The sequence below is a fragment of the Bubalus kerabau genome, chromosome 18 (assembly GCF_029407905.1).
Source record: "Bubalus kerabau isolate K-KA32 ecotype Philippines breed swamp buffalo chromosome 18, PCC_UOA_SB_1v2, whole genome shotgun sequence".
Taxonomy (NCBI): domain Eukaryota; kingdom Metazoa; phylum Chordata; class Mammalia; order Artiodactyla; family Bovidae; genus Bubalus; species Bubalus kerabau.
The window spans coordinates 67,456,660-67,484,250 of record NC_073641.1 but is presented as its reverse complement, the minus strand read 5'-3'; the positions used below and the strand labels follow the sequence as shown (position 1 = coordinate 67,484,250).

At 45.0% G+C, this 27,591-nt stretch overlaps 1 protein-coding gene across 4 annotated transcripts in view; it reads left to right on the top strand.

Moving 5' to 3' along the window:
* The window catches only part of ADCY2 (adenylate cyclase 2), a 456,786-nt gene that overhangs the window by 372,666 nt on the left and 56,529 nt on the right, over window positions 1-27,591 (top strand). For all 4 annotated transcript variants that reach the window (XM_055554954.1, XM_055554956.1, XM_055554955.1 and 1 more), the window contains 2 exons: window positions 10,092-10,229; window positions 20,137-20,256. In XM_055554954.1, the coding sequence (XP_055410929.1) occupies window positions 10,092-10,229; window positions 20,137-20,256 (258 nt within the window). The remainder of the gene's footprint in view (window positions 1-10,091; window positions 10,230-20,136; window positions 20,257-27,591) is intronic.

Below are 27,591 nucleotides of genomic sequence, written 5' to 3'. Positions count from 1 at the left end.
TATCCACACAAGAGTCCTTGGAGGGAATGCTCACTCTACAGTTAATGAAAGGGAAGGTCGAGAGGTTTCATAACTTGCCCTGAAGTATTACTATACAACAAGTAGGTTTTGGAGCCTTTGGGAAGAAGCCTTAGGATCCTTGTACTAAATTGGAGGCAAGTTCCGGAGGATGCTTGACTGTGTGTGGAGAGACACTGGCAGGTGCTGAAGGAGGAGTGTCCACGTCCTGGTCATGGACCGTCATGGTACTGAAGCGGCCTCGTGGTGATTGCTAAGCATCAGTGGCTCAAAGGCAAAAAAGTCAGGCAAGATAACATCACGTCGAACCTAATTCACAGTGGCCTCTTGTCTAGTTTTCCAGTATATTCAGCTGTTGACTAGTTTATGTAAAACTGGATTTTGGACAAGGTATAACTGCATCTTAAAAGACATTCAGTAAGACAGAGAAAAAATTTCATTTATAAGTCAATTTAGACTTATTCCTCAAAATATTCTGAGGAAGAAAGTTTATAGTAATACTTGCAAAGTATTTTCACATATATGAGAGCCCTTCAAAGTGTTTTCATTATGTATTATTTTATTTGATAATCAAAACAATCCACTTTATCTAAGTAGAAACTAAGATGCAGAATAAGAGATAGAAGTTTATACTCCAAACAATCAGCAATAAAAAATAATAATAGCTGTCATCGCCATGGTAGTAATAACAATAAGTGCATTTTTATTGCCAAGTTTAACTTTCCTAAACTACCTGAAGTAGCCTTAAATCTCTGCAAGAAACACAAGAGATGTAACCATAAATAACAAAGACGCCGCCCACAAAAACCTTCTTGATGAAATGTCTTTTAGAAGAACTACGCCAGATTCAGCAAACGAAAATGTTAGAAAATGTCAGGAGAAATTTTTCTCTCCGTGTGGCTTTCTTGCCACTTTGTATGGCAGAGATAATACAGTATCAGCCCACCAACCTTGTTCCCAGCAGAGATGAAAGCACCAATATAGAGATAGTCCTGGGGACAGAAAATAGGCCACATGCCAGCTGATGGAAAAGCTTCCTACCCACAGGAGTGTCTTTCCCTTGAAGTCTATTTTCTCTAATGTCAATATAAGCCTGCCAGCTTTCTCTTGGTTAGTATTTTCCCATCTTCTTATTCAGCTTTTCCTTGCTATACAGGTGTGTCTCTTGTAAACAACATCTAAGTGTATGTCATGTTCTCTGATCCAAGAGTCTCTTTCTTGTAGCTGGCAAGCATAATACATTTATGTGTATTACAGTTATTGCTAGTCATCTTTTGCTTTTTTTTAATCCATTATATATGTTATTTGCTTCTGTTTATTTTTCCTCTTCTCCTGTCATCTCCTGGACAAATGGAGTTTATTGAGTCTCCTTTATTCCCTCTAGTGACTTGGCAGTTACATATCCTCGTCTTTTCTTTCAGGGATTAACATAAAATTTGTAACATGCACATTTCTCACCGGGTCCATTATTGTCTCCATCTTCTTGTCAAAAAATGCAGGCACCATGCTGTAATCCTGTTCCATTGTCCGTCCAACGTTGTCTAGATTTTTCTGAATTTACACTGCTCATGTTATTTGTTGTTATCGGTATTCTGGTTTAATGGTCTCTTCGCTCACCATTGTTCTGGATGTCCTGCCTTCCTCCAGATGCACTGTTCATATTTCCATAGGATTATTCCTCTTGTAATCCTCTCCATGAGAGCCTATGTATAATATACCCCAATCAGCTTTTATATTAAAAAAAAAAAGAAAAACAGCCTCTTTTCCTCTTTGACTAATCATTTACAATAATGTTGCTAACATTTTGAAAACATGAGTCCGTATTTTCTTGGATTTTAATGTGCTGAGGAGAAATCTATTCCAGTTGTGGTTCCTTGATAAGATGTCCTTTCTCTATTTTTGTAGAACTTGCTCTTTGTCCTGGGCAATAGATTCTTTGTATTGAGGAAGAGGTTTACCTTTCTTTTACCTTGATGGGACTCAGTGCCTCATCTCGACTGCTGCTGCTACTGCTAAGTCGCTTCAGTCGTGTCCAACTCTGTGCGACCCCATAGATGGCAGCCCACCAGGCTCCGCTGTCCCTGGGATTCTCCAGGCAAGAACACCGGAGTGGGTTGCCATTTCCTTCTCCAATGCATGAAAGTGAAAAGTGAAAGTGAAGTCACTCAGTCGTGTCTGACTCTCAGAGACCCCACGGACTGCAGCTTACCAGGCTCCTCGATCCATGGGATTTTCCAGGCAAGAGTACTGGAGTGGGGTGCCATTGCCTTCTCCAGAGCTTATATTCTATTCCAGGTCCATGATGTCATTGTCCCATATTTCCCTGTATTTTGCCTTTTTCTCAGTCTATTTTTTCTCAAACGTTCATTACAAGTATGTTCAATCTTTCTATTGTACCTCCTGTTCCTCAACTACATACATTTTATCTCTATATTTCTGTGCTATTTTATGGGTTGTCTCCTTAAAGCTAACTCTTCAGCACAACTATTGAGTATTTAATCTCAATTTCTACATGTTTGTCACTAAAGAGTCTCTGGAACTCATTTATAAAGTAAAGCTGTTACTTTCTCTTAACTGCTTATCATTATGAACTCTAATCCATCAGGTTTTAAAATTTAATCTTATTTTATAGAGTACTTCAGATTGATTTGCGAATCTTATGATACTCATTCTATTATCTGTTATTTCTGTTGATTCTTCCTTGGACGGTCCATTGTCTTCTGCAGCTCATAGTGCGAGCGTGCGTGCTTATTCGTGTCTGACTTTTAGCAACCCCATGGACTGTAGCCCGCCAGACTCCTCTGTCCGTGGTATTTTCCAGGCAGTAGTACTGGAGTGGGTTCCCTTTTCCTTCTCCAAGGGATCTTCCCAACCTTGGAATCGCACCTGTGTCTCTTTCACCTCCTACATTGGCAGGCAGATTCTTTACCACCGTGCCACTTGGGAAGCCCCTTATGTAACTCAACGTTTTTATTTGTTGCGAGACTGTGTTCAGTAGGGACTGCCCCCTTCCCAACTGGCATGCGCGCTGCATCCTGCAGTGTGACGTGTCATCATAAGCAGCGTTGTTCTTGCTGCAGCCGCAGCCCCAAGACCTTTCTCTGGTTTTTGGTCTGATCAGTAACCACTCACCTTGAGATTCTCATTGTGAAGCAGATAATGTGATTTCAAAACCAACACCCATATTTAGAGTCTGAGTTCGCATTGGAAGTTTATTTATACTTTCTTGGTCTACAGTATGGACTTTCTAGACTTCTCCACTTGGAGAGAATATCCTTCTGAGGCTTCTGGTTTTATTCAGCGGTCTTGGTCCCAGCTGCCCACCTGTTGCAGACCCAAGACAACATCTTTTCCCTGTGGGCATCAAAAGCCCAACCTGTTGATGCTCAGTTCCAGGACACTCTGGGGCCAATCCCACAGTCTCCATCCTTCTATCAGTAGCTTCCTTCTTTGTTTTACACCCCTAGGAATTCTTCTCTGGGTCCACTGTTAAGACGGTGAGCTTTTTCAGCGAGAATCTGTTGAGTTCTATTTGCTGAAGTCTGGGCTGCCTCTGGGAATACAAGGATTGTGATGGGAATTCCCTGGTGGTCCAGTGATTGGGACTCAGTGCTTTCGCTGCTGAGAACCTGGGTTTGATCCCTGGAAAGGGAACCAAATCCCACAAGTTGTCCAGTGTGGCAAACACACACACACACACACACATATGAGTTGTGAGGTGGCTCCACCAGGTCTCCAAGTGGCCAGAGACAAGCATTTAGGCAAAGAGAACACGATGAAGGCGATGGCACCCACTCCAGCACTCTTGCCTGGAAAACCCCATGGGTGGAGGAGCCCGGTGGGCTACAGTCCATGGGGTCACGAAGACTCGGACACGACTGAGTGACTTCGCTTCAGTGACATGATGTAGATGGTGCTGTGAGGGCCACTCGGTGGATGAATAACAGAGGACTATGGCCCAGCCAAGGCATGTGAGAGAAACAGGATGATTTTGTAAAATATTTGTTGTTGTTCAGTCACTAAGTCATGTCCAACTCTGACCCCACGGACTGCAGTGTACCAGGCTCCTCTGTCTGCCAGTATCTCCCAGAGTTTGCTCAAATTCATGTCCATTGAGTCGATGATGCCATCCAACCACCTCATCCTCTGTCATCCCCCTTCTCCTTTTGCCTTCAGTCTTTCCCAGCCTCAGAACTAAAAGCCTGTGGGAAGTCCAAGTACAATTAGATAATTAAAGTAGACACATCAGTCTCTGTGACACCAAATGTATGAAGCAATTATTGCTGCATGACAGTGAGAGTCCTTGCCCAATTAAAATGCCACGGTAGGTGTTCCTCTAGACAAATAACAAAAGTGCATGTTTACATGACCAACTTCACCATAGTTTTCAGACAAGAGCAGTTCTATTTTTTAATCATAAAAGTTTGTTACCGAACCACTGTGGTATATTTAAAACTTTCTGAAATGTCTCTCACTTTATTACATTTCACTTTATATAAGCGGTGACTTCTCTGTGGGTACCTCGTTTTATTTTAAAAAGGAACAGACTAATGAGACTGCAAACCCAATCTGCTTTAATAATTATCACACTGAATGATGAGGAATCTAGAACTGCAGAGTCTACCTACTGTTTCCAACGCAGAAGTTTCAAAAAACAAAAAAGGAAGAGAGGAAGGAAGGAACGGGAAATATTTTTGGCAGAGATTTTTTTTTCTTCATTTTTAATCCAAAACACCATGTATGAACATGTTATTTTTACGTGGAGAATCTTCTGCCTGTACTGGATGAAGACATTAGCATTCATTCCAGACTCTTTCTAGCAACCCACACTGCTCACCGTCCCCAGCACCAACTCCATGGTAGGGTTTTCACGTACGTTTATATTCTTTCTCCTTCTGCCTCTCCCACTACACTTAGTACCAATTCCATATTGATCAGTGGATGGATGTGGCATTAACAGCCAAGAGCATTTCTAGAAGATGCTCAGTGAGCTTGCTCTAGGTAATAAGAGAATCATACGATACAGTGAGCCTTGCTGATGATCAAGACGGAAAAGAAACAGATTTGGCCCAAACAATGCCAGTGATTAAACCAAAGATCAAACAGAATGATTACCCTGAGCTGATAGCAGGCTTGCTCTCATCTTCATATGAAGAGGATGTTCTAAATAAATGCCACAATATTCTTTGAGGTTGTATCATTTATAATGTCTCACTGTGTGTGTGTGTGTGTGTGTGTGCACGCGCGCGCGCACACGTGCATGCTCGGTCGTGTCCCACTCTTTGTGACCCCATGGACTGTGGCCTGCCAGGCTCCTCTGTCCATGGGATTCTCCAGGCAAGAATCCTGGAGTGGGTTGCCATTTCCTATACCGGGGATCTTCCCGACCCAGGGATCGAACCCGCAGCTCTTTCATCTCCTTCGCCTCCAAGATTAGCAGGTGGATTTTCTTCCGTGGTTCCACCTGGGAGGCCCGTAATGTCTTGTTACGTATAGGTTGCTCAGTCGTGTCCGACTCTTTGCAACCCTGTGGACTGTAGCCTGACAGGTTCCTCTGTCCATGGAATTCCCCAGGCAAGAATACTGGAGTGGATTTTCAATTCCTCCTCCAGGGGATCTTCCCGACCAAGGGATCGAACCCAGGTCTTCTGCACTGCAGGCAGATTCTTTATCATCTGAGCACCAGAGAAGCCCAATGTCTCATTAGGATGGTGTTAACTTTGAAAAACTATTTATCCTCAGGGACTTTATTTGAATACTTAACCCAAAACAGAATAAACTGAACTAAATTATCAAGTTAGGATATAGGTTGTAGTTTTTATTCAGAACAACAAATGAAATCAGTGTTCCCATTTTTCCTCAGTCAGAGTCTTTCTACTTTAAGTTTTTAGTACTTTTCTCCTTTTGCCCATCGTTGGTTTCTTCTCTTACTTCGAAGGTCATTATCTTCCCCCTCTTCTTCCTGCACTGTCTTCATAGTTCAGGATCTGTAGCCCCGTCACCACCATCTATATCCTTGCCCTTCTCACCAGTAGTGTTACCAGTTTTCATGCTTCAGAACATTTGTATTTACTTTGCCTCGATTTGATGAAGAGATGAAAAGATAGGGGCAGCTGCCTGCCTCTATGACCTGGAGAACAATGAGTATATGATATAACAGGTTAAAGAACAATTGCATATGAGGGCTTGGAGGCACACAGGAAGACTAAACAGAGACGGAAATGAACCCACTTCATTCTGAACCTGGTGCCCGGGGCCCAGTGCGCACCATACCCGTGCAGCTTTAGTGAGCAGCTTCGAGGAGATGGCTCTTTGCAGGACTGAATAGGACCGTGGCAGATTTCCAGGACAGTCTGCCGTGTATTCAGTAGGCACACGGAGGAGGAGTTTCTAGGGCCGCCACTGTGTCACTGCCCAGTGTGTCCCAGGAGCAGAAACCATGTGTGTCTGCCCACATCTGCTTCAGCACATGCCTAGTCTATGTGCAGAATAGGACATAGTCCCATCAGCTGGCATATTTGGCAATATCATCACCATGCATTGGCCCAAAAATTCAAACAGTCATTTTTAAAATTTTACAATTTCAACAATATGTTTGTGTAATAACTAAATATTTGACTTAATTGACTGTGACATGGAATCTGAGCTAGAGTTAAACACTCTCTTGAAATAGCGGTTTTGTGTTTTCTGCTCTTAAGATTTTTATTATCATATCTATTGACAGTTTCTGTGTACAGACACAAAAGCATCCATTTTAATAATTTTCTTTTAAATAAAAACCCTAATCCTAGTTAATTAGGATGCAAATACATAAATATTGTCTTCATTTGCCAGGATCCAGCCAAATGCATCATCTTCTATTTTAATATGAGCTGGATGACTATGATATTCTTTTGAATCTCTGCTCTTTACACTCTGTTATAGCTACTCCTCTGGAATGCAGATCTGACTCTGGTCTATGGTATTGTTGTTGTTCTGTCACTAAGTTGTGTGACTGCAACCCCATGGACTGCGGCACACGAGGCTTCCCTGTCCTTCACCATCTCCCAGAGCTTGTTCAAACTCATGTCCGAGTCAGTGATGCCATCCAACCATCTCATCTTCTGTCGTCCCGTCCCCTTCTCCTCCTGCCTTCAATCTTTCCCAGCATCAAGGTCTTTCCCAAGGAGTCGGCTCTTCCCATCAGGTGGCAAGGTATTGGAGTTTCAGCTTCAGCATCAGTCCTGCCAATGAATATTCAGAACTGATTTCCTTTAGGACGGACTGGTTGGATCTCCTTGCAGTCCGAGGGACTCTCAAGAGTCTTCTCCAATACCACAGTTCAAAAGTACTGTGGCTTATTAATATTATTCAGTGTAGGTATTAATATTATTAATTATATTAATTATTTATTAATAATTTTTAATTATATTTGTAAATATATTACAAATATATATTTATAAATATATTTATAATAATTATTAATTAGTTATAGTATTATTCAGTGTGGTATTAATATTATTCAGTGTAGAATGTGCTAGAAGGATAATGATACACTTTCAGGTGAGCGTCCTCCAGCTGTGTCATCCTGAATGATACCACATGTCCACAGCATTGAAGGGCCTCTCTTCAGACAACAGATTTAAGGACATCACCAGCCCCCATCCGAACCATGCTTTGGAGAAGAAACTTAAGGCATAAATCTGGCTCCCCCTGACTTGCTAACAGGAAGACGCTCTGCAGAGCCTGGCCGCTAGCCTGAGGTTCAGCCCCTGGAGCCCAGGGTAGCACAGGCTCATCCCTGCAGACAGGCTGTAGGGGAAACCAGAGGAGGTCCGGGGAGACTCTGCCCAAAGAGTGAGCCCTGGGATTCCACATCACAGGGGGTTAGATGCTGTAGACAAATATTCTGCATCTCTTTATACCAGGAGCTGGAGGGGAAAAAAACTATAGTAGAAAGGAGAGAAAAAAATGTTTTTTACGTTCATCTAGGGTTTTCCAGGTGGTGCTAGTGGTAAAGAACCCCCCATGCCAATGCAGGAGATATAAGAGACACAGGTTCGATCCCTGGGTTGGGAAGATCCTCTGGAGGAGGGCAAGACAACCCACTCCAGTATTCTTTCCTGGAGAATCCCATAGGCAGAAAAGCCTGGCGGTTTATAGTCCATGGGGTCACAAAGAGTTGGACAAGACTGAAGCAACTTCACATGCATGCAGATATAAAGCAAACAGATTTTTAGTCACTGAAATGTTCCTGAGAAATACGTTTTCTTCACAAATAGAAGAGAAACTAACACATATGTCTTGTTTTGGGCACCTTATGAAGCTCATTTAAATCTCTTAAAAAACCAAAGAGGCAGATACTATTGTTATTCTTATTTCAGAGAGGAAAAAACCGAGGCCAGAGAGGGTCAGTAACTTGCATAAAGTTTCACAGCTGTGGGGGGCTTGATGCCACAGCCACAGGGCTGGTTACCTTTCTAACCATCTCTCATCCCGTAGTGGGTGCTTGCTCAGTCACGTCCACTGTGTCTGACTCTTTTGCAACCCTATGGACTGTAGCCCAACAGGCTCCTTTGGCCTTGGACTTCTCCAGGCAAGAATACTAGAGTGGGTTACCATTCCCTTCTCCAGGGGATCTTCTCGACCCAGGGATCAAACCCATGTGTCCTGCATTTGCAAGCAGATTTTTTTTTTTAATGTTATTTTATTTTTAAACTCTACATAATTGTATTAGTTTTGCCAAATATCAAAATGGATCCGCCACAGGTATACATGTGTGCCCCACCCTGAACCCTCCTCCCTCCACTGCACCACCTGGAAAGGCAACACAGCAAAGTGGATAGAATTAACACTACTGAACTCTGCACTTAAAAATGGTTAAGAGCTATTTGCAGGGCAGGAATAGAGACACAGAATTACAGAATAGACGTGGACACAGTGGGGGAAGGGGAGGGTGGGGCGAATTGGGAGAGCAGCATTGACATATGTGCATGACCACGTGTGAAGTAGATAGCAGGTGGGAAGCAGCTGTCTAGTACAGGGAGCCCAACTCAGTGCCAGAGAAGGCGGTGGCACCCCACTCCAGTGCTCTCGCCCGGACAATCCCACGGACAGAGGGGCCTGGTGGGAGTCAGACACTACTGAGCAACTTCACTTTCACTTTTCACTTTCATGCATTGGAGAAGGAAATGGCAACCCACTCCAGTGTTCTTGCCTGGAGAATCTCAGGGACGGGGGAGCCTGGTGGGCTGCCATCTACGGGGTCGCACAGAGTCGGACACGACTGAAGTGACTTAGCAGCAGCAGCAGCAACTCAGTGCTCTGTGATGACCTAGAGGGGTGGGATGGATGAAGTGGGAGGGAAGCTCAAGAGGGAGGGGTTATAAGTATGCATATAGCTGATTCATCTTGTTTGTTGTATGGCAGAAACCCACACAACATTGTAAAGCGATTATACTCCAATTTTTTTAAAAAGCCCTAAGAATGTTAAAAAAAAAAAAACAGTTAAGAGGGTAAATTTTATCTTATGTATTTTATCTTATGTATTTTTAACACAATTAAAAATAGTATTTTTATAATAAAAAGTAGAGCTTCTCCACGTGGGGGAAGCCGTCTCAGGACAGGATGAGGTACAGCCATCGCCACGAGCCACAGCGGAGAGCACTGGGTGCCATCTTCATAGGGACAGGTTCCAAACTATCGTGTTGTGTGGTCCAGATGAACTCAGAGGATTAGCTGCATGTTGAGCTGTTTTCTACACAAATCACCTGAATTTCTGAAAACAGCTTCCTCACAGCTGTGATCTGAGACGCAACACATCCGCCAGAGTCGTTTAATTGACTGGCGTATTTTTCCTTTACCAGAAGAATTTTTAAACATAATTTCAGGTCTCTCTTAAAGGACATACAAGCGTGTCGTAGTTTGTCATAGAAATTTAATGAATTTGTTCCCAGCTTGTAAGAAGAATGCCAACATGGTCTACTGGTCTCATGTGTGAAGAAGATCGGTGCATCTTGTGTTTTAAACATCCTTGAGAAACTTGAGAAAAATACATAAAATAGCAACGCGTTTCTTTTTCTCTCCGCTCTTAGCAATGCAGCAAGAAAGCATCTGCTTCTCTCCTGTGGCTTTTAAAGTCATCGGGCATCATCGCCAACCGGCCCTGGCCTCGGATCTCCCTGACGGTCATCACCACGGCCATCATATTGACCATGGCCGTGTTCAATATGGTGAGTCACGGCCCAGACGTGCCATGGTGTCCATCTCGTGGGATTTGGTCCATCTCGTGGCATTTTGAAAACTTCCCCGGCCCAGACGTGCCATGGTGTCCATCTCGTGGGATTTGGTCCATCTCGTGGCATTTTGAAACCTTCCCCATAGCTCCTTCAGCGACACCCATTGCTGCCTGTTTAAATTCAACATCCAACCGTTTTGCATAGGGGAAGGGTGCTTCCTGGGGAGGCCCCCAGGGAGGGAGGGAGACTCCTTCCAGCAGCTTCCCACCCCCTAGCTCGTCCTGACTCCAGCTACGGAAATGCCACCGAATGTTAGCAGCCTAATCACCAGGAAGACCAGAATCAGCAAATTAGAGAGGCTGCAGTGGGAAAGCGGTGCTGCTCTGGCTTTAAAGGGCCTGATTTCAGACATCACCATCACTCCCACCTTAACCAGCTGGGCGGTTTTGGAGAATTTTCATTAAAAGCTTCCACAGGCTCCACTTTACTTCTCATGAGAAAGCTGAGACTTTCTCAGTGAGAACTGACACTTCTCTGCTAAGGTGGATTTTTCAGGTAAATGAACTGATGCTCCTAGCAGGATGGCATCAGGCGTTTGGTAAGTACTGAACCAGGGGTTGCTCTTACTGTATCAATGTTTTTAGAGGTATATCCTTCAAAGCAGACTCGTCAGTAATCAGTGCCAATTAAGACACATCCTTTTAATTATTCTCACATCATCACCATCGACCACCAGGCGTTCACTCAGCCAAAAAAAAAAAGAACATATATTGAGCATAAATACACACCTGGTAATTCACTATATCCTTGGAACCCAGAGAGAGTTTGTCTCCCCGGAGTTTATGGCCAAGTTTAGGAGACTGACAGCTGGGTCAGAGGTTATGAGAGAGTCTGACAGTGGAAGTGTGAGGGGCGGGGCGAGGACAGGGGGGCCGGGCCTACAGGACGGAATTCTGAAAATGGACACAAGTAGTTTTCTCTAGATGATGGAGGGAAGATCAGGAGGGAAGACATTTAGCACGAGGACAAAGAGAGAAATGTGTTCTATGAAGCAGCAAAAAGTAAGGCTGAAGAAGTAGGCAGGTACCTTGACGGTTTGCCTGAGATCTGTCCGCAACGTCATACCATGGGTCATATGGTCTGTACGGACACACCTGGAGATTCAGGTGAGGGTGATACCAACTGGAAGGCGGATGGGCTGGGGTAGCAGTGGCCAGGGTGGACTGGCCCCTTCTCCTTCACTCTGCCTCTAAGTCCACCTTAAGCACACCCGGGAAGAAGGTGGCAGACAAGCACCAGCTTCCCTCCCTTCTTCCTCTTCCTGTCCATCAGGGCGGGGATAGTGTGGATTCCTGGGTGTCCTCCCGTGGGCTTAGAGCTGTGCTGGCTCCTCCGCTTCCCCTGACTACACAGCCCAGCTCCCGCTAGCTCCCCTGAGAAGCGCGGGCCCTAAGGTAGGTGTTCTTCCAAGGCAAGGGCCATTGAGGGGTGTCCCTGTGACTCCTGTTTCCTTGGTACACACCTGCTCAGCCTCAGAGCTCAGCTTGCAAAGAGGCTGCCCCCAGCTGGGCCTGTGCAGTAAGAACTGATGGTGTCTGTTGGGAGAAAGGGCTCTGCAGTCAAGTCCATGCAGACGGAAGACTTCCCGAGGACCAGCTGGCCCTTGGTCTTGGGTTCCTGTGTGGTGTTGTCCTGCTGTGTCACGTTCACCATGGCAATTCCACCATCCCGGCCCTCCCCCCGGACTTCTCCCAGCCCATCTCCCCTCCCCCTGGACATGCACAGCATCCAAGGCCGTCTTCCTGCGCCAAGGGTGATGACACCTTGCCCCAGAGATGGAGACCCTCTCTTCTAGATTTCAAGCATCCTTGGATCATGACAGCACTTATTTCTAACAAAGGCGTCATCAGGACTGACCAGGGAAGAGCTGGGGCATGGTACCTGGTCTGGACAGGAAATTCCCTCAAGAACGATCCTCCTCCGGAGGGATTTCAGATCTCAAGGGCTGGAAGGGATGTTGGCCGCCATCAGCCTGAGACTTGTGTTCATGAGGCGTCCCCACAACCGCCCGAGGGCTCTCTGCGTGACGACCCAAGGAGAGTGTAACTGTGGCCCCGGGATGGTCAGCAGAGTTGGGGGTGGGGGTGGCCTCCTGATGAGGAGCATGAGATGCAGAACTGAACACTAGCCTTTCCCAGAAGAGCCCTTCAGCAAGTGGATCACTATCTGCTGCATTCCAGCCTTCCCACACAGGCAGTATGGTTGGCTATGGCATGTGCGTGAATACATCACCGCAGAGGAAGATGGACAGAGACACGGGGAGTGGCGGGAGCCTTGGAGAAACAGGGGCATTTCCTAAAGCAGGTTCCTTGTGGTGGACTTCATAGCAAGCATGTGTGCGTTAGTCCTGCTGCTCTGGGGGCCAGCTTTCTGGGAGAAAGTGCCAGCCGGCTCCAAGAAGAGCTTGGTAAAGTGAGCTGTGGGGGAACAGCTTGGAAAGAGTGGACTTCACTATGAAAACGGGTGGCGCAGGGAGAAGCAGAGCATCCTTGAAGGATAGCACTAGCTAGAGCTCTGGGGGGTTCTGATACACCAAGTGTGTGTCCTGTGGCCCCCAGCCCTTATCATTAAGCTTCTTCATCCCTTTGGAGGGCTTCCCTGATGGCTCATTGAGTAAAGAATCTACCTACCACTGCAGGAGGCACATAAGACCCAGGTTCGATCCCTGGGTCAGGAAGATCCCCTGGAGAAGGGAATGGCAACCCACTCCAGTATTCTCACCTGGAGAATCCCACATACAGAGGAGTCTGGTGTGTTACAGTCCAAAGGGTCACCAAGAGTCAGACACAACTGAGTGACTAAACACAGCACACATCCCTTCAAAGTGTATTCACTCACGTGTGTGCTCACCTGTGCACGCATCCTGAAAGTTGACACAGCATTTAACACAACATCACACACCTAATGGTGAGGTCTTTTTTTTTTTTTCCCTTGCATCCCAGGAAAGCACCTTTTATACAAGGAAGGGCCATTCCACAGTTACTAAATGAGAGAAGAATGAATCAATGAAAACTTTTTTTTTTATGAAATCCAGTTTGACCTTATAAAACCAGGATTCATCACCTAATTTTTAAAAGGCAGAATTGAAATGGGAAACAAATCTGATGTGAAAGCTGGTTGTATTTCTCCTAGGATAATTAGTGATTGACAGGCAGTTCAGTCACTGTCTATAAATGTTTGATGAGCTCTGACTCTTTGGGACCCTATGGACTGTAGCCCACCAAGTTCCTCTGTCCATGAAATTTTCCAGGCAAGAATACCGGAGTGGGTTGCCATGTCCTCCTCCAGGGAATCTTCCCCACCCAGGGATAGAACCTGGGTCTCCTGCATTGCAGGCAGATTCTTTACCATCTGAGCCACCAGGAAGCCACCGATTAACACATTTTTACAGTAACTGCTGGGAAGATCCCCTGGAGAAGGGAACAGCTACCCACTCCAGTATTCTGGCCTGGAGAATTCCATGGACTGTACAGTCCATGGAGTCGCAAAGAGTTGGACACAACTGAGTGACTTTCACTTTCACAGTAACTGCAATCCCTTTGGAGTGAAGAAATGCATTTTCTGTACCCAAAATATGTCTTCCGGTGTCATTTTCCTTCCTCAAAAAGAAAGAAGTGCATTGCCAAGTACGGTAGAGAAGTCTATGGAAGACACAATAAAAGTCTGATGGATCAACTTTGAGAAAGAATGAAATGAGGCTCAGCTCACTGGGCTGCCTCCTATAGGACTAGAGCCTTGGAGCAAGGAAAAGATTTAAGTTACTTGTTCCTGCCCATTATTTTTCTCAATTCCTGATGGATTTAGTGGTTCTTCCCCAGCCAGAGGCTCTTATTTTTGTTTCAAGGAAATATCACAAAACAGTACAAAATCTAACATTGGGTAGAGAGAAGAAATACTTTCCCTAGTTAGTGGGTTTTCTTATCATGTCTTTTTAATCATGGGAAGGACTGGTCCATCAAGTGCCCTCTCTGATCACATCTGATGACTTACAGAGAAATGTTCTCCAGCTACTAGATCCCCAGCCACATGAGTTTTGACTGCATAAGGCAGACACAAGGTCCCTTGTTCCCAGCCCCACTGCAGGGTGCTGTGACTGCCCTGGGGTCACACGCATCCCCAGGGGGTGCCAGGCAAGGGAAGTGGGCTCCAGGACCCTCATTCACATTCAGGAAAGATGGCTTCTCCCACTGGGGAGGCGGGTACCAGTCTTTACCTTTATGTGGTCAGATGCTCTCAGCAGTAAGTCTGTGCTTTTTTTTCCCTAGCCCCACTTGGAAAACCTCCCTCCTAGGGAGACTACTATTTAATGCAGTAGAGCTTTTAAACTTATCCTGGTACTTTTTTTAAGAATACAGTTTCTAGACAAACAGCCCTATTCCCAAGTTGTTCAGTTCAGTTCAGTTGCTCAGTTGTGTCCGACCCTTTGCAACCCCATGAATCGCAGCATGCCAGGCCTCCTTATCCATCACCAACTCCCGGAGTTCACCCAAACTCATGTCCATTGAGTCAATGATGCCATCCAGCCATCTCATCCTCTGTCGTCCCCTTCTCCTCCTGCCCCCAATCCCTCCCAGCATCAGAGTCTTTTCCAATGAGTCAACTCCTCACATGAGGTGGCCAAAGTATTGGAGTTTCAGCTTTAGCATCAGTCCTTCCAAAGAACACCCAGAACTGATCTTCTTTAGAATGGACTGGTTGGCTCTCCTTGAAGTCCAAGGGACTCTCAAGAGTCTTCTCCAACACCACAGTTCAAAAGCATCAATTCTTTGGTGCTCAGCTTTCTTCACAGTCCAACTCTCACATCCATACATGACCACTGGAAAAAACCATAGCCTTGACTAGATGGACCTTTGTTGGCAAAGTAATGTCTCTGCTTTTGAATATGCTATCTAGGTTGGCCATAACTTTCCTTCCAAGGAGTAAATGTCTTTTGATTTCATGGCTGCAGTCACCATCTGCAGTGATTTTGGAGCCCCAAAAAAGAAAGTCAGCAACTGTTTTCACTGTTTCCCCATCCATTTCCCATCAAGTGATGGGACCGGATACCATGATCTTGGTTTTCTGAATGCTGAGCTTTAAGCCAACTTTTTCACTCTCCTCTTTCACTTTCATCAAGAGGCTTTTTAGTTCCTCTTCACTTTCTGCCATAAGGGTGGTGTCATCTGCCTATCTGAGGTTATTGATATTTCTCTTGGGTATCTTGATTCCAGCTTGTGCTTCTTCCAGCCCAGCGTTTCTCATGATGTACTCTGCATATTGCTATTTGTTAGCAGTGATTAACCCAGTGAAGCTTATCCAGGCTCTGGACTAACATTCCAAGGGGAAGAGCAGCTCTTTTGTTCAGAGCTTAGGGGAGGGGCTGCTTCCCGAGCAAGCTTTCCTTAAGGCACTGGGTGTGCGCTTACTCAGTCACTCAGTCGTGTCCACCTCTTTACAACCTCATGAAATGTAGCCCGCCAGGCTTCTCTGTCCATGGGATTCTCCAGGCAAGAATACTGGAGTGGGTAGCCATTTCTTCCTCCAGAGGATCTTCCTGACCCAGGAAAGGATCCCACGTCTCCTGCATATCCTGCGTTGGCAGTTGGGGTCTTTACCACTGAGCCACCTGGGAAGCCCTAAGTCACTGGGAAGAAGATGGACTTCTGTTCACAGAAGGTCATCATTTTAAAGTCACAGCACATTCAGACCCTCTTCTGTGGCTCCTGTGATGTTGGAGTGTTCTTTTAGGGTAAAGGAAAAAATGCTTTCCTTTCTTCCCCTCCCCCCACCCCCCCCCCCCCGTCTTTTTGTTTTCAGTGCTTGTTGTTTTTCCTTTGGGGAAAGTATGTATAACAGAGTTTATAATTTTAACCGTGGTTGAGTGTACATTCAGGGGCATTCAGTGTATCTGCAGTTTTGTGCTCCCCTCACCCTCTCCATTTCCAGAACTTTGTCATCGTCTCGCACAGAAGCTCTGTTCCCGTGAACAACGACTTCCCCTCACCCCCAGCCCCTGGTGACGTCTACTCTGCTTTCTGCCATGATGAACTTGCCCACCCTAGAAAACCTCATACACGTGAGATGACATGCTGTTAGTCTCTTTGTGTCTGGCTCATCCCACTTCAGATAACATGTTTAAGGTTCTCATTTTCTCTTTGATGCTGAGTCCCTTCACAGCAGGGAAAAACTCCCAGTTTGCCCTGGATTTTTCCAGCCAGTGGTAAACAGCCCTTATTAAACTGCTTTTATGTCACCCCTTGCCATCACCTTTCCCTTGGTAGAGAGAGAGAAGCCGCAGGGGTGATGTGAGGACTGAGACCCCCCTGCCAGCTCTCTCTGCTCCTGACTGTGTGGACAGGCCCCTTCATGCTGAGCCTCCATGTGGATTCTCAGTCACTAATGTTTCTCCCAAGCTGAAGTCTCAGAGCCCTTGTAAGAGCCAGGGTCAATAGGGATGGTGTTCTTTTACCTCTCATTGCACATTAACATCGGAGAAGGCAATGGCACCCCACTCCAGTACTCTTGCCTGGAAAATCCCACAGACAGAGGAGCCTGGTAGGCTGCAGTCCATGGGGTCGCAAAGAGTCGGGCACAACTGAGCGACTTCACTTTCACTTTTCACTTTCATGCATTGGAGAAGGAAATGGCAACCCACTCCAGTGTTCTTGCCTGAAGAATCCCAGGGAAGGGGGAGCCTGGTGGGCTGCCCTCTGTGGGGTCGCATAGAGTCAGACACGACTGAAGTGACTTAGCAGCAGCAGCAACACGCTACCATGGGCTTCCCAGGTGGCGCTAGTGGTGAAGAACCCGCCTGCCGATGCAGGAGACATAAGAGTCGCAGGTTCAATCCCTAGGTGGGGAAGATCCCCTGGAGGGGGCATGTCTACCCACTCCAGTATGCTTGCCTGGAGAGTCCCATATAAGGAGGAGCCTGACACAGTCCAGAGGGTGACAAAGAGTTGGACACAACTGAAGTGACTTAGCATACATGCACACACTAACATAAATTACAAAATGTCCAGGTCAGCTTCATTTAAAATGAATTGTGAGATATTACCAGGACATTTTAAATACCATGCTCCAATAAAAAGTAGAGAAAACCAACCAGTTATCCTGACTTTTTTTTTTTTTTTCCCACACATATAGGGTTTGGGGTATCAAATAGCAAAAGACCTGTGTGTTTTGTTCCATTTTAGTTCCCAGCTGTCTATTCAGAGCCGTGTCTGAGAAGCTCAAATCCTCTTCCATTTTTTTTCTGACATTTTGACACTTTCATCACGTGATGCCTCCCAAAATTTTGCACCTTTCCCAAGGAGCTGCAGAGAATTATTATAAATAGCCCAGATTTGTGAGCCACCTAGACACAGAGTTAGCCATGGTTAACTAGTGGTTAATTGATAATCTAATTCTAATTGGATAATTACTTCTAACTCCAACCAAATGGCAAGCAATGATGTTATCAGGCACAAGCACGGTATTAAATTGCATGTTCACAATTTCATATTGTTTGACAAACATAATTCTGAGATGCTTTACATTGTCTGGGAAATGTAACATTTGGAAGGAGGGCTAAAAAATATGCACTTAATTGGGATATCTTGTCCGGGATGAGAATACCATTTTCCCAACTAGGGCAAAGGTTGTAGAAATACTAAAATATGTCCAGAGAGGAGTTCCCCCAAATAATTATGAAACTAGAAATGCATTCTGTGCAGAAAGCTGTGGCACCTTAACCCAGGAGGGAGAAGGATGTGGGATTGATAACCCTCAAGCTTGGCCTGGCTGTAATTAGGAGTTTGTTATTTTTAAGTGGCTAAGGAGACAGAAGAGGAAAATTGGTTCCAAAATGCAGTGTGAAGCCACAGAGACAGAACGAAGAGGTCTTGATTTTAGGGGTAGTTAATTAAATACTAGAAAAAAGTAGCTGAAGGGGGTTAATGAAGCATTCCTGAATGTGATAATTAAAGTTCTCCACTGCTTTTCAAGTTCAACCATCCTACTATTTCAGAGCCTTCTTGCAAGACAAAGCTTTCACAGGATATATTATTACTCATTTATTTTCTTCTTTTTATGCTGATATAATTAAGAAGGTTTTTTCCTTAATTATTTTAAGATCTCAGATTCCTGAGACTAGTAACCTATCAATCTAAACGGTCTCCTTCTATTTGTTGTTTCCATTAGTATTTAAATCAAATGTATGTTGGGTCTGTCAAATCTAAATTTTTACATTTTGGAGTCTTGTATTTGGCCACCAATTACTCCATTTTTTTCCTGTTATATTTTTTCCAAGTAATCATCACATTTATATTTCATCCAGGGTTTGTGACATTTTTGATAAATTATTTAGTATTAATAGTAAATAATAATATCTCCTGGCATACTGCAGTCCATGGGGTCGCAAAGAGTCAGACACAACTTAGCGACCAAACAACAATTCGTAAATAAAGAAATCTACATTTATTTGACTTTTAAATTAGTATTTTGCAGCATTTTATCAAAATATATAATGTGCAGAAACATTATATCTAGAACCATTCTTGGAATCTGAGAGGAAATGTTCTCAACAATATATTAAACAAATGCCTTCTTATTTACCTAAGTAAATTGCTGGAGGTCTTTGACAAGAAGCCCACCATCAAAAGGACAAACAAAAGCAGCAGAAACTGCAGGAAAGTTTTCCTCTCTAGACCTTGAGCATGGATGGCGAGCCCTGCGCAGAAAGCCTAGCCTAGTTTCATGGAGGAGAGGGATATCTTTCATAAGGGAACCTGGCCCGCGATTCTCTGCTTCATCTTCACTGTCTGACCCGCAGTCACAGGATAGAAAGTGACTGATCCTAAGCAATCTGTATGGTAGCTTCTCCAGGAAAGAGAGAGACAGAGAGAGAAACAGAGGAGAGTGGGTGAGTGAAGGAGAGAGAAACAGAAAGAAAGAAGAGATTTTTCCTCCCTTGCTAACTGACTGGCCGTTTCCTTCTGGGCGCTGCTGTTGGTACCCACTATTGTGGTTTAGTCGTAAGTCGTGTCCAACTCTTTGTGACCCCATGGACTGTATCCTTCCAGGCTCCTCTGTCCATGGGATTTCCCAGGCAAGAATGCTGGAGTAGGTTGCCATTTCCTTCTCCTGGGGATCTCCCTGACCCTGGGATCAAACCTGCATCTCCGGCTTTGTAGGCAGATTCTTTACTGCTGAACCAGTGGGAAAGCCCCTATAAGAGCTAATCATATTTATTTTCTCAGGATTGCTTCCTTTTTAAATTAGGACCCCCTTTCCAATAGTCCTGAGAGCATCCTTTCTCTCCCATTTTACCCCTGGTGATCCTGAGCTGCCAAGCACTCACAAATAGTAGAGGCAAATGTTGGCGTCAGCTATTGCACGTTTCCCATAAAATTAATTTATTTTCTTAAGATACAAAATTCAGGAGACTCCACTGATGCGTTTGGTGAAGATGAAGATACTGCAAAAACACAGAGTGAAGACTCCCATCTCATGATGGAGAGTTGACTGTGCAGGTGGCGATGACAGCCTGCAACGTCATTCTAACCAAGCTGTCTTCCCTGTGCTTGGTTCATTTTAAATTCCTGTTTAACAGAGGTGCTTCTGTTTTCCTTAACATCAGTCTGGGAGTTCTGGAATTCACTGTGCATTGTGGAGCACAGCAAGTATTCCTTACTTATTCGATAGAAATTTCCAGAGCCTCAAAGAGAAGATGAAGGGATTAGCAGTGAAGTAAAGAGGCTGAACGGTCCCCACAACGCTGCTCAATGAGCCGAAGAAACATGTCCTTAGTAAGCTGAGCCCCCACCTGCTAACCCTTTACTCTCCTTTGCACTGATTCATTGCAGCAACATTTTCTTTGCAGTTTTTCCTGAGTGACTCAGAGGAAACAATTCTTCCGACTGCCAACGCGTCCAACACGAGTCTTTCTGGCTCAAGTAACCAGGCAGCGATTCTGCGTGCGCAAAATTTGTTTTTCCTGCCGGTAAGCACATCTCCTGGGTTCTTATTGTTTTTATTGTTTTCCTGTGTGCTGTTACCGATTCAGTGCCGTGCCTTCCACTTCCTCTTCCGCCGTAGACGTTATTCTCCTTGTTTAGATTCTATACCTGAGTCTGTCCTGATGGGGTAAAAATTGGCAGCCTTTGATGGAAAAGTCCCAGCCAGTAGAAACTGATTAGACCACATGGACAAACTTTCCATGGCATTTTGAGGCTCTCACAGATGACTTTGTGCCTTATTCTCTTAATGCTACATGTTCATCTTTTTACTGACTTAACGTTTGATTTACAATGTTGTGTTAGTTTCTGGTGTTCAGCAAAGTGATTCAGTTTTACAGATACATATTCTTTTCCATCATGGTTTATTACATATATATTCTTTTCCATTATGGCTTATTACAGGATGTGAAATATAACCCCCCAAGCTGTACAATAGGACCTTGTTGTTTATCCATTCTGTGTGTACTAGTTTCTATCTGCTGACCCCAAACTCCCAGGGTAACCCTTTCCCACCTTGGCAGCCGTAAGTCTGTGTTCTGTGTCTGTGAGTGTGTTTCTGTTTTGTAGATAAGTTCATTTGTGTTGTATTTTCAGAGAAAACAATGGCACCCCACTCCAGTCCTCTTGCCTGGAAAATCCCATGGACGGAGCAGTCCATGGGCTCGCGAAGAGTCGGACACGACTGAGCGACTTCACTTTCACTTTTCACTTTCATGCATTAGAGAAGGAAATGGCAACCCATTCCAGTGTTCTTGCCTGGAGAATCCCAGGGACGGGGGAGCCTGGTGGGCTGCCGTCTATGGGGTTGCACAGAGTCGGACACGACTGAAGCGACTTAGCAGCAGCAGCAGCAGTGTTGTGTTTTATATTCTGCACATAAGTGATAGCATATGGTATTTGTTTCTCTCTGTCTGACTTACTTCAGAATGATCATCTTAGTGATGATCTGACTTGGAATAATCTGACTGACTTAGTGTAATCATCCCTAGGTCCATCCACGTAGCTGCAAATGGCATTGTTTCATCCTTTTCATGCCTGAGTAGCATTCCATTGTGTATACATGCACCACGTCTTTATCCATTCACGTATGGACGGACATTTCAGTTGTTTCCGTGTCTTGGCTACTATAAATAATGCATGTGTCCTTTTGAATTATAGTTTTGTCTGGATATATGCCCAGGAGTGGGATTGCTGGACCAGTTAAAATTGCTGGTATTTTTAGTTTTCTGAGGAACCTCCATACTGTTGTGCGTAGCAACAGCACCAGTTTATCCTGACACAACATTTCATAGCGTGCACCCCAGCATGTCGCTTTCAGTTGTATGTCACTGAATTTCTGAGTGTGTTGCTTACAGATTTCACTAATTGCTCCATGAATTAGCTTCCTTTCTCTGTGATGACTGGGTCCTGCTCCGTGAATTAGCTGCCTGACTCTGTGATGACTGGGTCCTGCTCCGTGAATTAGCTTCCTGACTCTGTGATGACTGGGTCCAAAACTCATATTTCTTCTTCTTCAACTGCAAATGCCATCCAGTGATTATATCTGAAATAATCCTTACTAACAACCCATTTTAACCAAGGTCCAGAAGGGCCTACATTGAAATTTCAAAACTTACTAACACATCAGTCTTTTTAAGTGAAAAGAACTAAATTAGTTATTTACTGCTTAACGACTTCTTTCTTCTATGAATTTTGTGTGCAAAAAAAAAAAAAAGAATGATTTTGATACTCTTCTTTTGATTTTCTGAATAATCGTCTAAAAGTAACATACATTTAGTTTGTCTCCCATAGCTTCAAGAGTGCTAGATGAACTAGTCCAGACTCATGGAAACTGGTCATTTAAGATGTATATTTTTAAATTTTTCTACCAGTTTCTTAAACTCCATCAACTATAGCCATGAAGTCTCCTTTCTTCACTTTGCTTTTGTTGATTGATCCCCTTGACATTAGGCATTGATCCTTTTCCCCATCGCATCATTTTAGTTTTCTGGGGTGCTCAAAAGTCTGTGTACAGACAGTAGGGGCATCTGGTGCTCTTTAAGCCGTGACTATTTCAGTGGCCAGCTGTCCAAAGTCCATAACAGGGTCCCCACAGGCTCAGGAAGAGAGGACAGTATAAGCTTCATCCCTTTTCCCTGGGGTCCTGGCCTTCATTTTCAGCAGTGTTGTGAACCCACTGAGGATTAGGCAGCATCTTTTCTATTTTTAGTTATGTGAGGGATGAGATTCATAACGAGGGTTTACTAGCTGTGACCTCACCGTGGGCAGTTTGGAGCCCCCTTCTTTAGAGAAAAATTTGAACTCCCTGTGTGGTCTGGCTCCCTCTTCTTGGATGGATGTCGTAGGCACACCTAGTCCATCAACCCCTGGAAGGAGGGTGTGCCTTGGAGCCATCCCCATGCCTTGTTCATAAGACACTTGCTCCTCGGAAGAAAAGCTATGACCATACTAGACAGTGTGTTAAAAAGTAGAGACATCACTAGGCTGACAAAGGACAGTATAGTCAAAGCTATGGTTTTTCCAGTAGTCATGTGTGGATATAAGAGTTGAACCATAAAGAAGACTGAGCGCCAAAGAATCAATGCTTTTGAACTGTGGTGCTGGAGAATACTCTTGAGTCCCTTGGACCGCAAGGAGATCCAACCAGTCAGTCCAAAAGGAAATCAACTCTGAATATTCACTGGAAGGACTGATGTCAAAGCTGCAAGTCCAATACTTTGGCCACCTGATACAAGGAGCTGATTCATTGGAAAAGACCTTGATGCTGGGAAAGGTTGAAGGCGGGAGGAGAAGAGGGCCACAAAGGATGAGATGGCTGGACATCATCATCGACTTAATGGACATGTGTTTGAATGAAGTGCAGGAGATGGTGAAGGACAGGGGAGCCTGGTGTGCTGCAGTCCATGGGGTCACAGAGTCAGACTTGTCTGACTGCCTGAACAACAAATTCCACTTCTCATTCACTTAGACTGAACTATCAAAAACCTGAGTTCTAATAATTGTTTTCAGCATAGTTTTAGCAGCAAAATCCTTTTTAAAATCAAATCTTACACACAGCCCATTTTATAACAATAAAAGCACAATTTATCTGGCTTCATATGGACCAGGCACTGCTGTCTGCTGTTTACTTTCATTACATTCTTCAGTCTTCATAGGAATTATTAAAGTAGGCCTTGTCATCCTCCTTACCTTCAATCACCTATTCAGAGGACAGGCATGCCTTTAATGATTTGTACCAATGAGCTCCTTTGTGAGTGGAAGGGTGAGACCCTGAGTGGGAACCTTGCCAGGTGCCAGGTGATTTCATGGCTTTTTTGGAGCAGTTTTGTAAGACAACCGTGACTACTGACTAAAGAGCAAGGATTCAGTAACTCTTGGTAAGAACAGATACTTTTGAAAAATCTAATAGTGGAGGGGCCCCAAAATGAACTAAAAAGAAAAAGATGGCATACAAAGGACAAGCCCATGTTTTATTTGATTCACAAGAAAGACGCCTGCCCGGTCAGGTTGCTGGGCACGTGCCCACAGGCAAGGAGGCCCCCTGAGGACCCTCAGACGGTTGGAGGGCTCCCTGAGCTGCTTTCAGGGGCGGTCCCGGTACTGATGCCCGTGTGTCACTGAGCCTCACACCCCACCGGCCCTCTAAGGACAATACTTACTCATTAAGTATGTACATAAGTGATTTAAGTCATTAAGGTAATAAAAGACCCTGGTGGAAAAGGGGAAAGACCATGACCCTGGGAAAGATTGAGGGCAGGAGGAGAAGGGGACGGCAGAGGATGAGATGGTTGGATGGCATCACTGACTCAGTGGACCTGAGTTTGAGCATGCTATGGGAGATAGTGACAGACAGGGAAGCCTGGTGTGCTGCAGTCCAAGGGGTTGTCAAGAGTCAGACTTGACTTAGCGACTGAACAACAAGGTAATAATGGCAAAGTGCATTATAAATGAGGCTGGTTTCAAAGCCCAGGCCACCTCACCCTTTGCTTTAGGGAGACTGAGTCGGTGGTGCCCGTCCTCTCTGTCCCAAAAGTGAAAAGTACCCAAAGTGAAAGTTGCTCAGTCATGTCTGACTCTTTGCAAACCCTTGGAGTATATAGTCCATGGAATTCTCTAGGCCAGATTACTGGGGTGGGTAGCCTTTCCCTTCTCCAGGGGATCTTCCCAACCCAGGGATTGAACCCAGGTCTCCCAGATTGCAGGCAGATTCTTTACCAACTGAGCCACCAGGGAAGCCCAAGAATACTGGAGTGGGTAGCCTATCCCTTCCCCAGTAGACCTTCCCGACCCAGGACTCAAACAGGGGTCTCCTGCATCTCAGGCGGATTCTCTACCAGCTGAGCTACCAGGGAAGCCCTTCTTTCTCCCAGACTCTGGATTCCACAGTTCCTCTCCACCAGCTCAACTGGCCCATCAGGATGTGTTTCTGAGGCTCCTTTCCTCTTCCTGTTCTCTGTCGTTCAGAGGGTCAGTGGTCAGAACAGTGGAGAACTGACATGAGGTCATTGTTGCCAAAGAAACAGTGTTTACAGACCTTCAGCATCCCCAAGCCTGCTGCCGCCCATCATGGCTCCCGGCCGAGGGGTGCTTTCCTTCCCAAGGACTGACCTGATTGTTGTGGGTCCCCGGGGAATTAATTGCTGATCTTCTTTCTGAAGCTGAGATGCCAGGCCTCAGTCCTCATGGGTAGGGATCTGCATCGATGCTGCATGAGTGCCTTTCACAGGGAAGGGAGAACACTGGTGGGAACGCTGCAGCCTGTTTTTTCTGCTTTCCTTTCTTCCCCAAGAACAAGACTGAGGCACTAGGATCAGGAGCCATTCCCCGTTGTTGCTGTTGTTCAGTCGCTAAGTTGTGTCCAACTCCTTGTGACCCCATGGACTGCAACATGCCAGGCTTCTCTGTCCTTCACTACCTCCTCAAGTTTGCTCAAGCTCATGTCCATTGAGTTAGTGATGCTATCTAACCGTCTCATCCTCTGCTGCCCCTTTCTCCTTTTGCCCTGTCTTTCCCAGCACCAGGGTGTTTTCTAGTAAGTCACCTCCTCGCATGAGGTGGCCAAAGTATTGGAGCTTCAGCTTCAGCATCAGTCCTTCCAATGAATATCAGGACTGATTTCCTTTAGGATTGACTGGTTTGATCTCCCTGCTGTCCAGGGGACTCTCAAGAATCTTATCCAGCACCGCAGTTCAAAAGCATCAATTCTTTGGTGCTCAGCCTTCTTTACAGACCAACTCTCACCCAGGGCTGACTGTAAATGACCTTGGCTGGGGAAATAAAAAAGCTAGAATGACAAAAATAAGCAGTTTGTACATGGTGTATCCCTTATAATGAAACTAAAATGGAGCAGCTTACACCCTGGGCTGTTTCTTAAAGGCAGGATTTATCAAACATCAGTCGGATGTGTTTTATTGAAATGATTAGACTTTACTGAGAGCTGCTTCTGCTGCAGTAATGCTGAGATGGTAGCTCACCCTTCTTAAAGCCCCTTGATCCAGCAGACAAAGGCTTTGTGAGAACAGAAACTGTTTCCACTTGGCGGGCACCCCCTGGCCTGCAGGGCAGTGAGCTCCAAGCTTTGCGTGCTCTCCTCAGTGATCTAGAAGAAGGACATTATTACGCTCATTTTTCAGATGAGGACACTGACACAGGCAAGTCAGGTGACTGGCCTGAAGTGACTCAGCTGATGACTGGTTGGAGCACGATTGAGTCCAGGGCTGTGCTGTCTTGATGATGTGCATTGTGGCTAACAGAAGAGTGCTCACACAGGGGGGCCTGCCGCTTACCTCCCGTGGGCTACAAAAGATGGACCGTGCCTGGCCTCTTCCTCACACTGGGGTCTTCAATTTCTTCGTGTCCCTGTCCACTTCCAGGGTACTCACGACTCACTGGGATCAAAGATTTTTGTGTGTGCTTACTTGCTCAGTTGTGTCCAACTCTCTGTGACCCCCATGGATGGTAGCCCACTCCTCTGTCCAGGGGGATTCTGCAGGCAAGAATACTGGAGTGGGTTACCATGCCCTCCTCCAGGGAATCTTCCAACCCAGGGATTGAACGCATTACAGGTGGATTCTTTACCATCTGAGCCACCAGAGAAGATCCCCTGGACAAGGCTCAAAGCTTTTAGTTTTTTGTTTTTCAATTTCAAATTTTACTATCAAACTACAGTATGCAAGACAGTGTGAAACTGGAGTAAGGAAACCACAGACCAGTGGGGTGGGAGCGAGAGCTAGAGTGAACCCTCACGTCTATGGCCAGTGACTTTCAACATATGTTAATCTTGTTTGTTTTACTCTGTGTGTGTGCGCTCAATTGCTTCAGTCATGTCAGACTCTTTGCGACCCCATGGACTATAGCCACCAGGCTCCTCTGTCCATGGAATTCTCCAGGCAAGAATACTGGAGTAGGTTGCCATCCCTTTCTCCAGGAAATCTTCCCAACTTGAGGATCAAACCCATGTTTCCTGAATTGCAGGCAGATTCTTTACCCACTGAGCCACCTGGGAAGCTTTGTTTTACTTTATATGCTGCTTTAATTTATTCTCAATCATCTTTGCTGTAATTCTTCATCTTGAATAAAGATTCCTGAGCAGTCTGGTGAAGCCTATGAACTCCTTAGAATGTTTAACATTTCAGTTTTTGGAGTGTAGTTGATTTGCCATGTGGTGTTAGCTCAGGTACGCTGTGCAGTGATTCAGTTGTACATAAACATATGCTCATTCTTCTTTAGGTTGTTTTCTCATACAGGTTATCACAGAACATTGTGTAGAGTACCCTGTGTATACAGTAGGTACTTGTTGCTTATCGTATACATAGTTCAAAACTTTTAGTTTCTTAGGTCCTTTTTATTCTAGATAATCCCTCTGACACACAACTGCCCTTTTAATAACACCCCTGGGCTTTGTTACACCTTTAACAGAATTACCTGTAATGATTTGTATCCCCTTAATGAATTAAATCATTGAAAGCCTACAAAAGATCCTGTGGACGGTCACTTTGTTGTAATCTATAAATGTGTGGGGAGTCATACTGTTTCATTTTCAAGAAGCAAATGACATCTGCTTATAATTACATGGCTTCAACATAGATTTCTAAAACTTCTTTGTGAAAAGTATTTGGCCATATGCCTGATTATTTTGATTAAACATGCTACGCTGGGTGAGCAAGCCGTGCCGTGAGGAAATCTTTTCTAAATCCAGTGTGTTTAGTCATTTACCACTGGATCAAAGAGCACAGAAAGCATCTGCTTTCATGATCAGTTTGGGAGTTGACCCAGGGAGCTTGGTGGTGGTCCCCAGTTTTAATTCTCACTCCGGCATT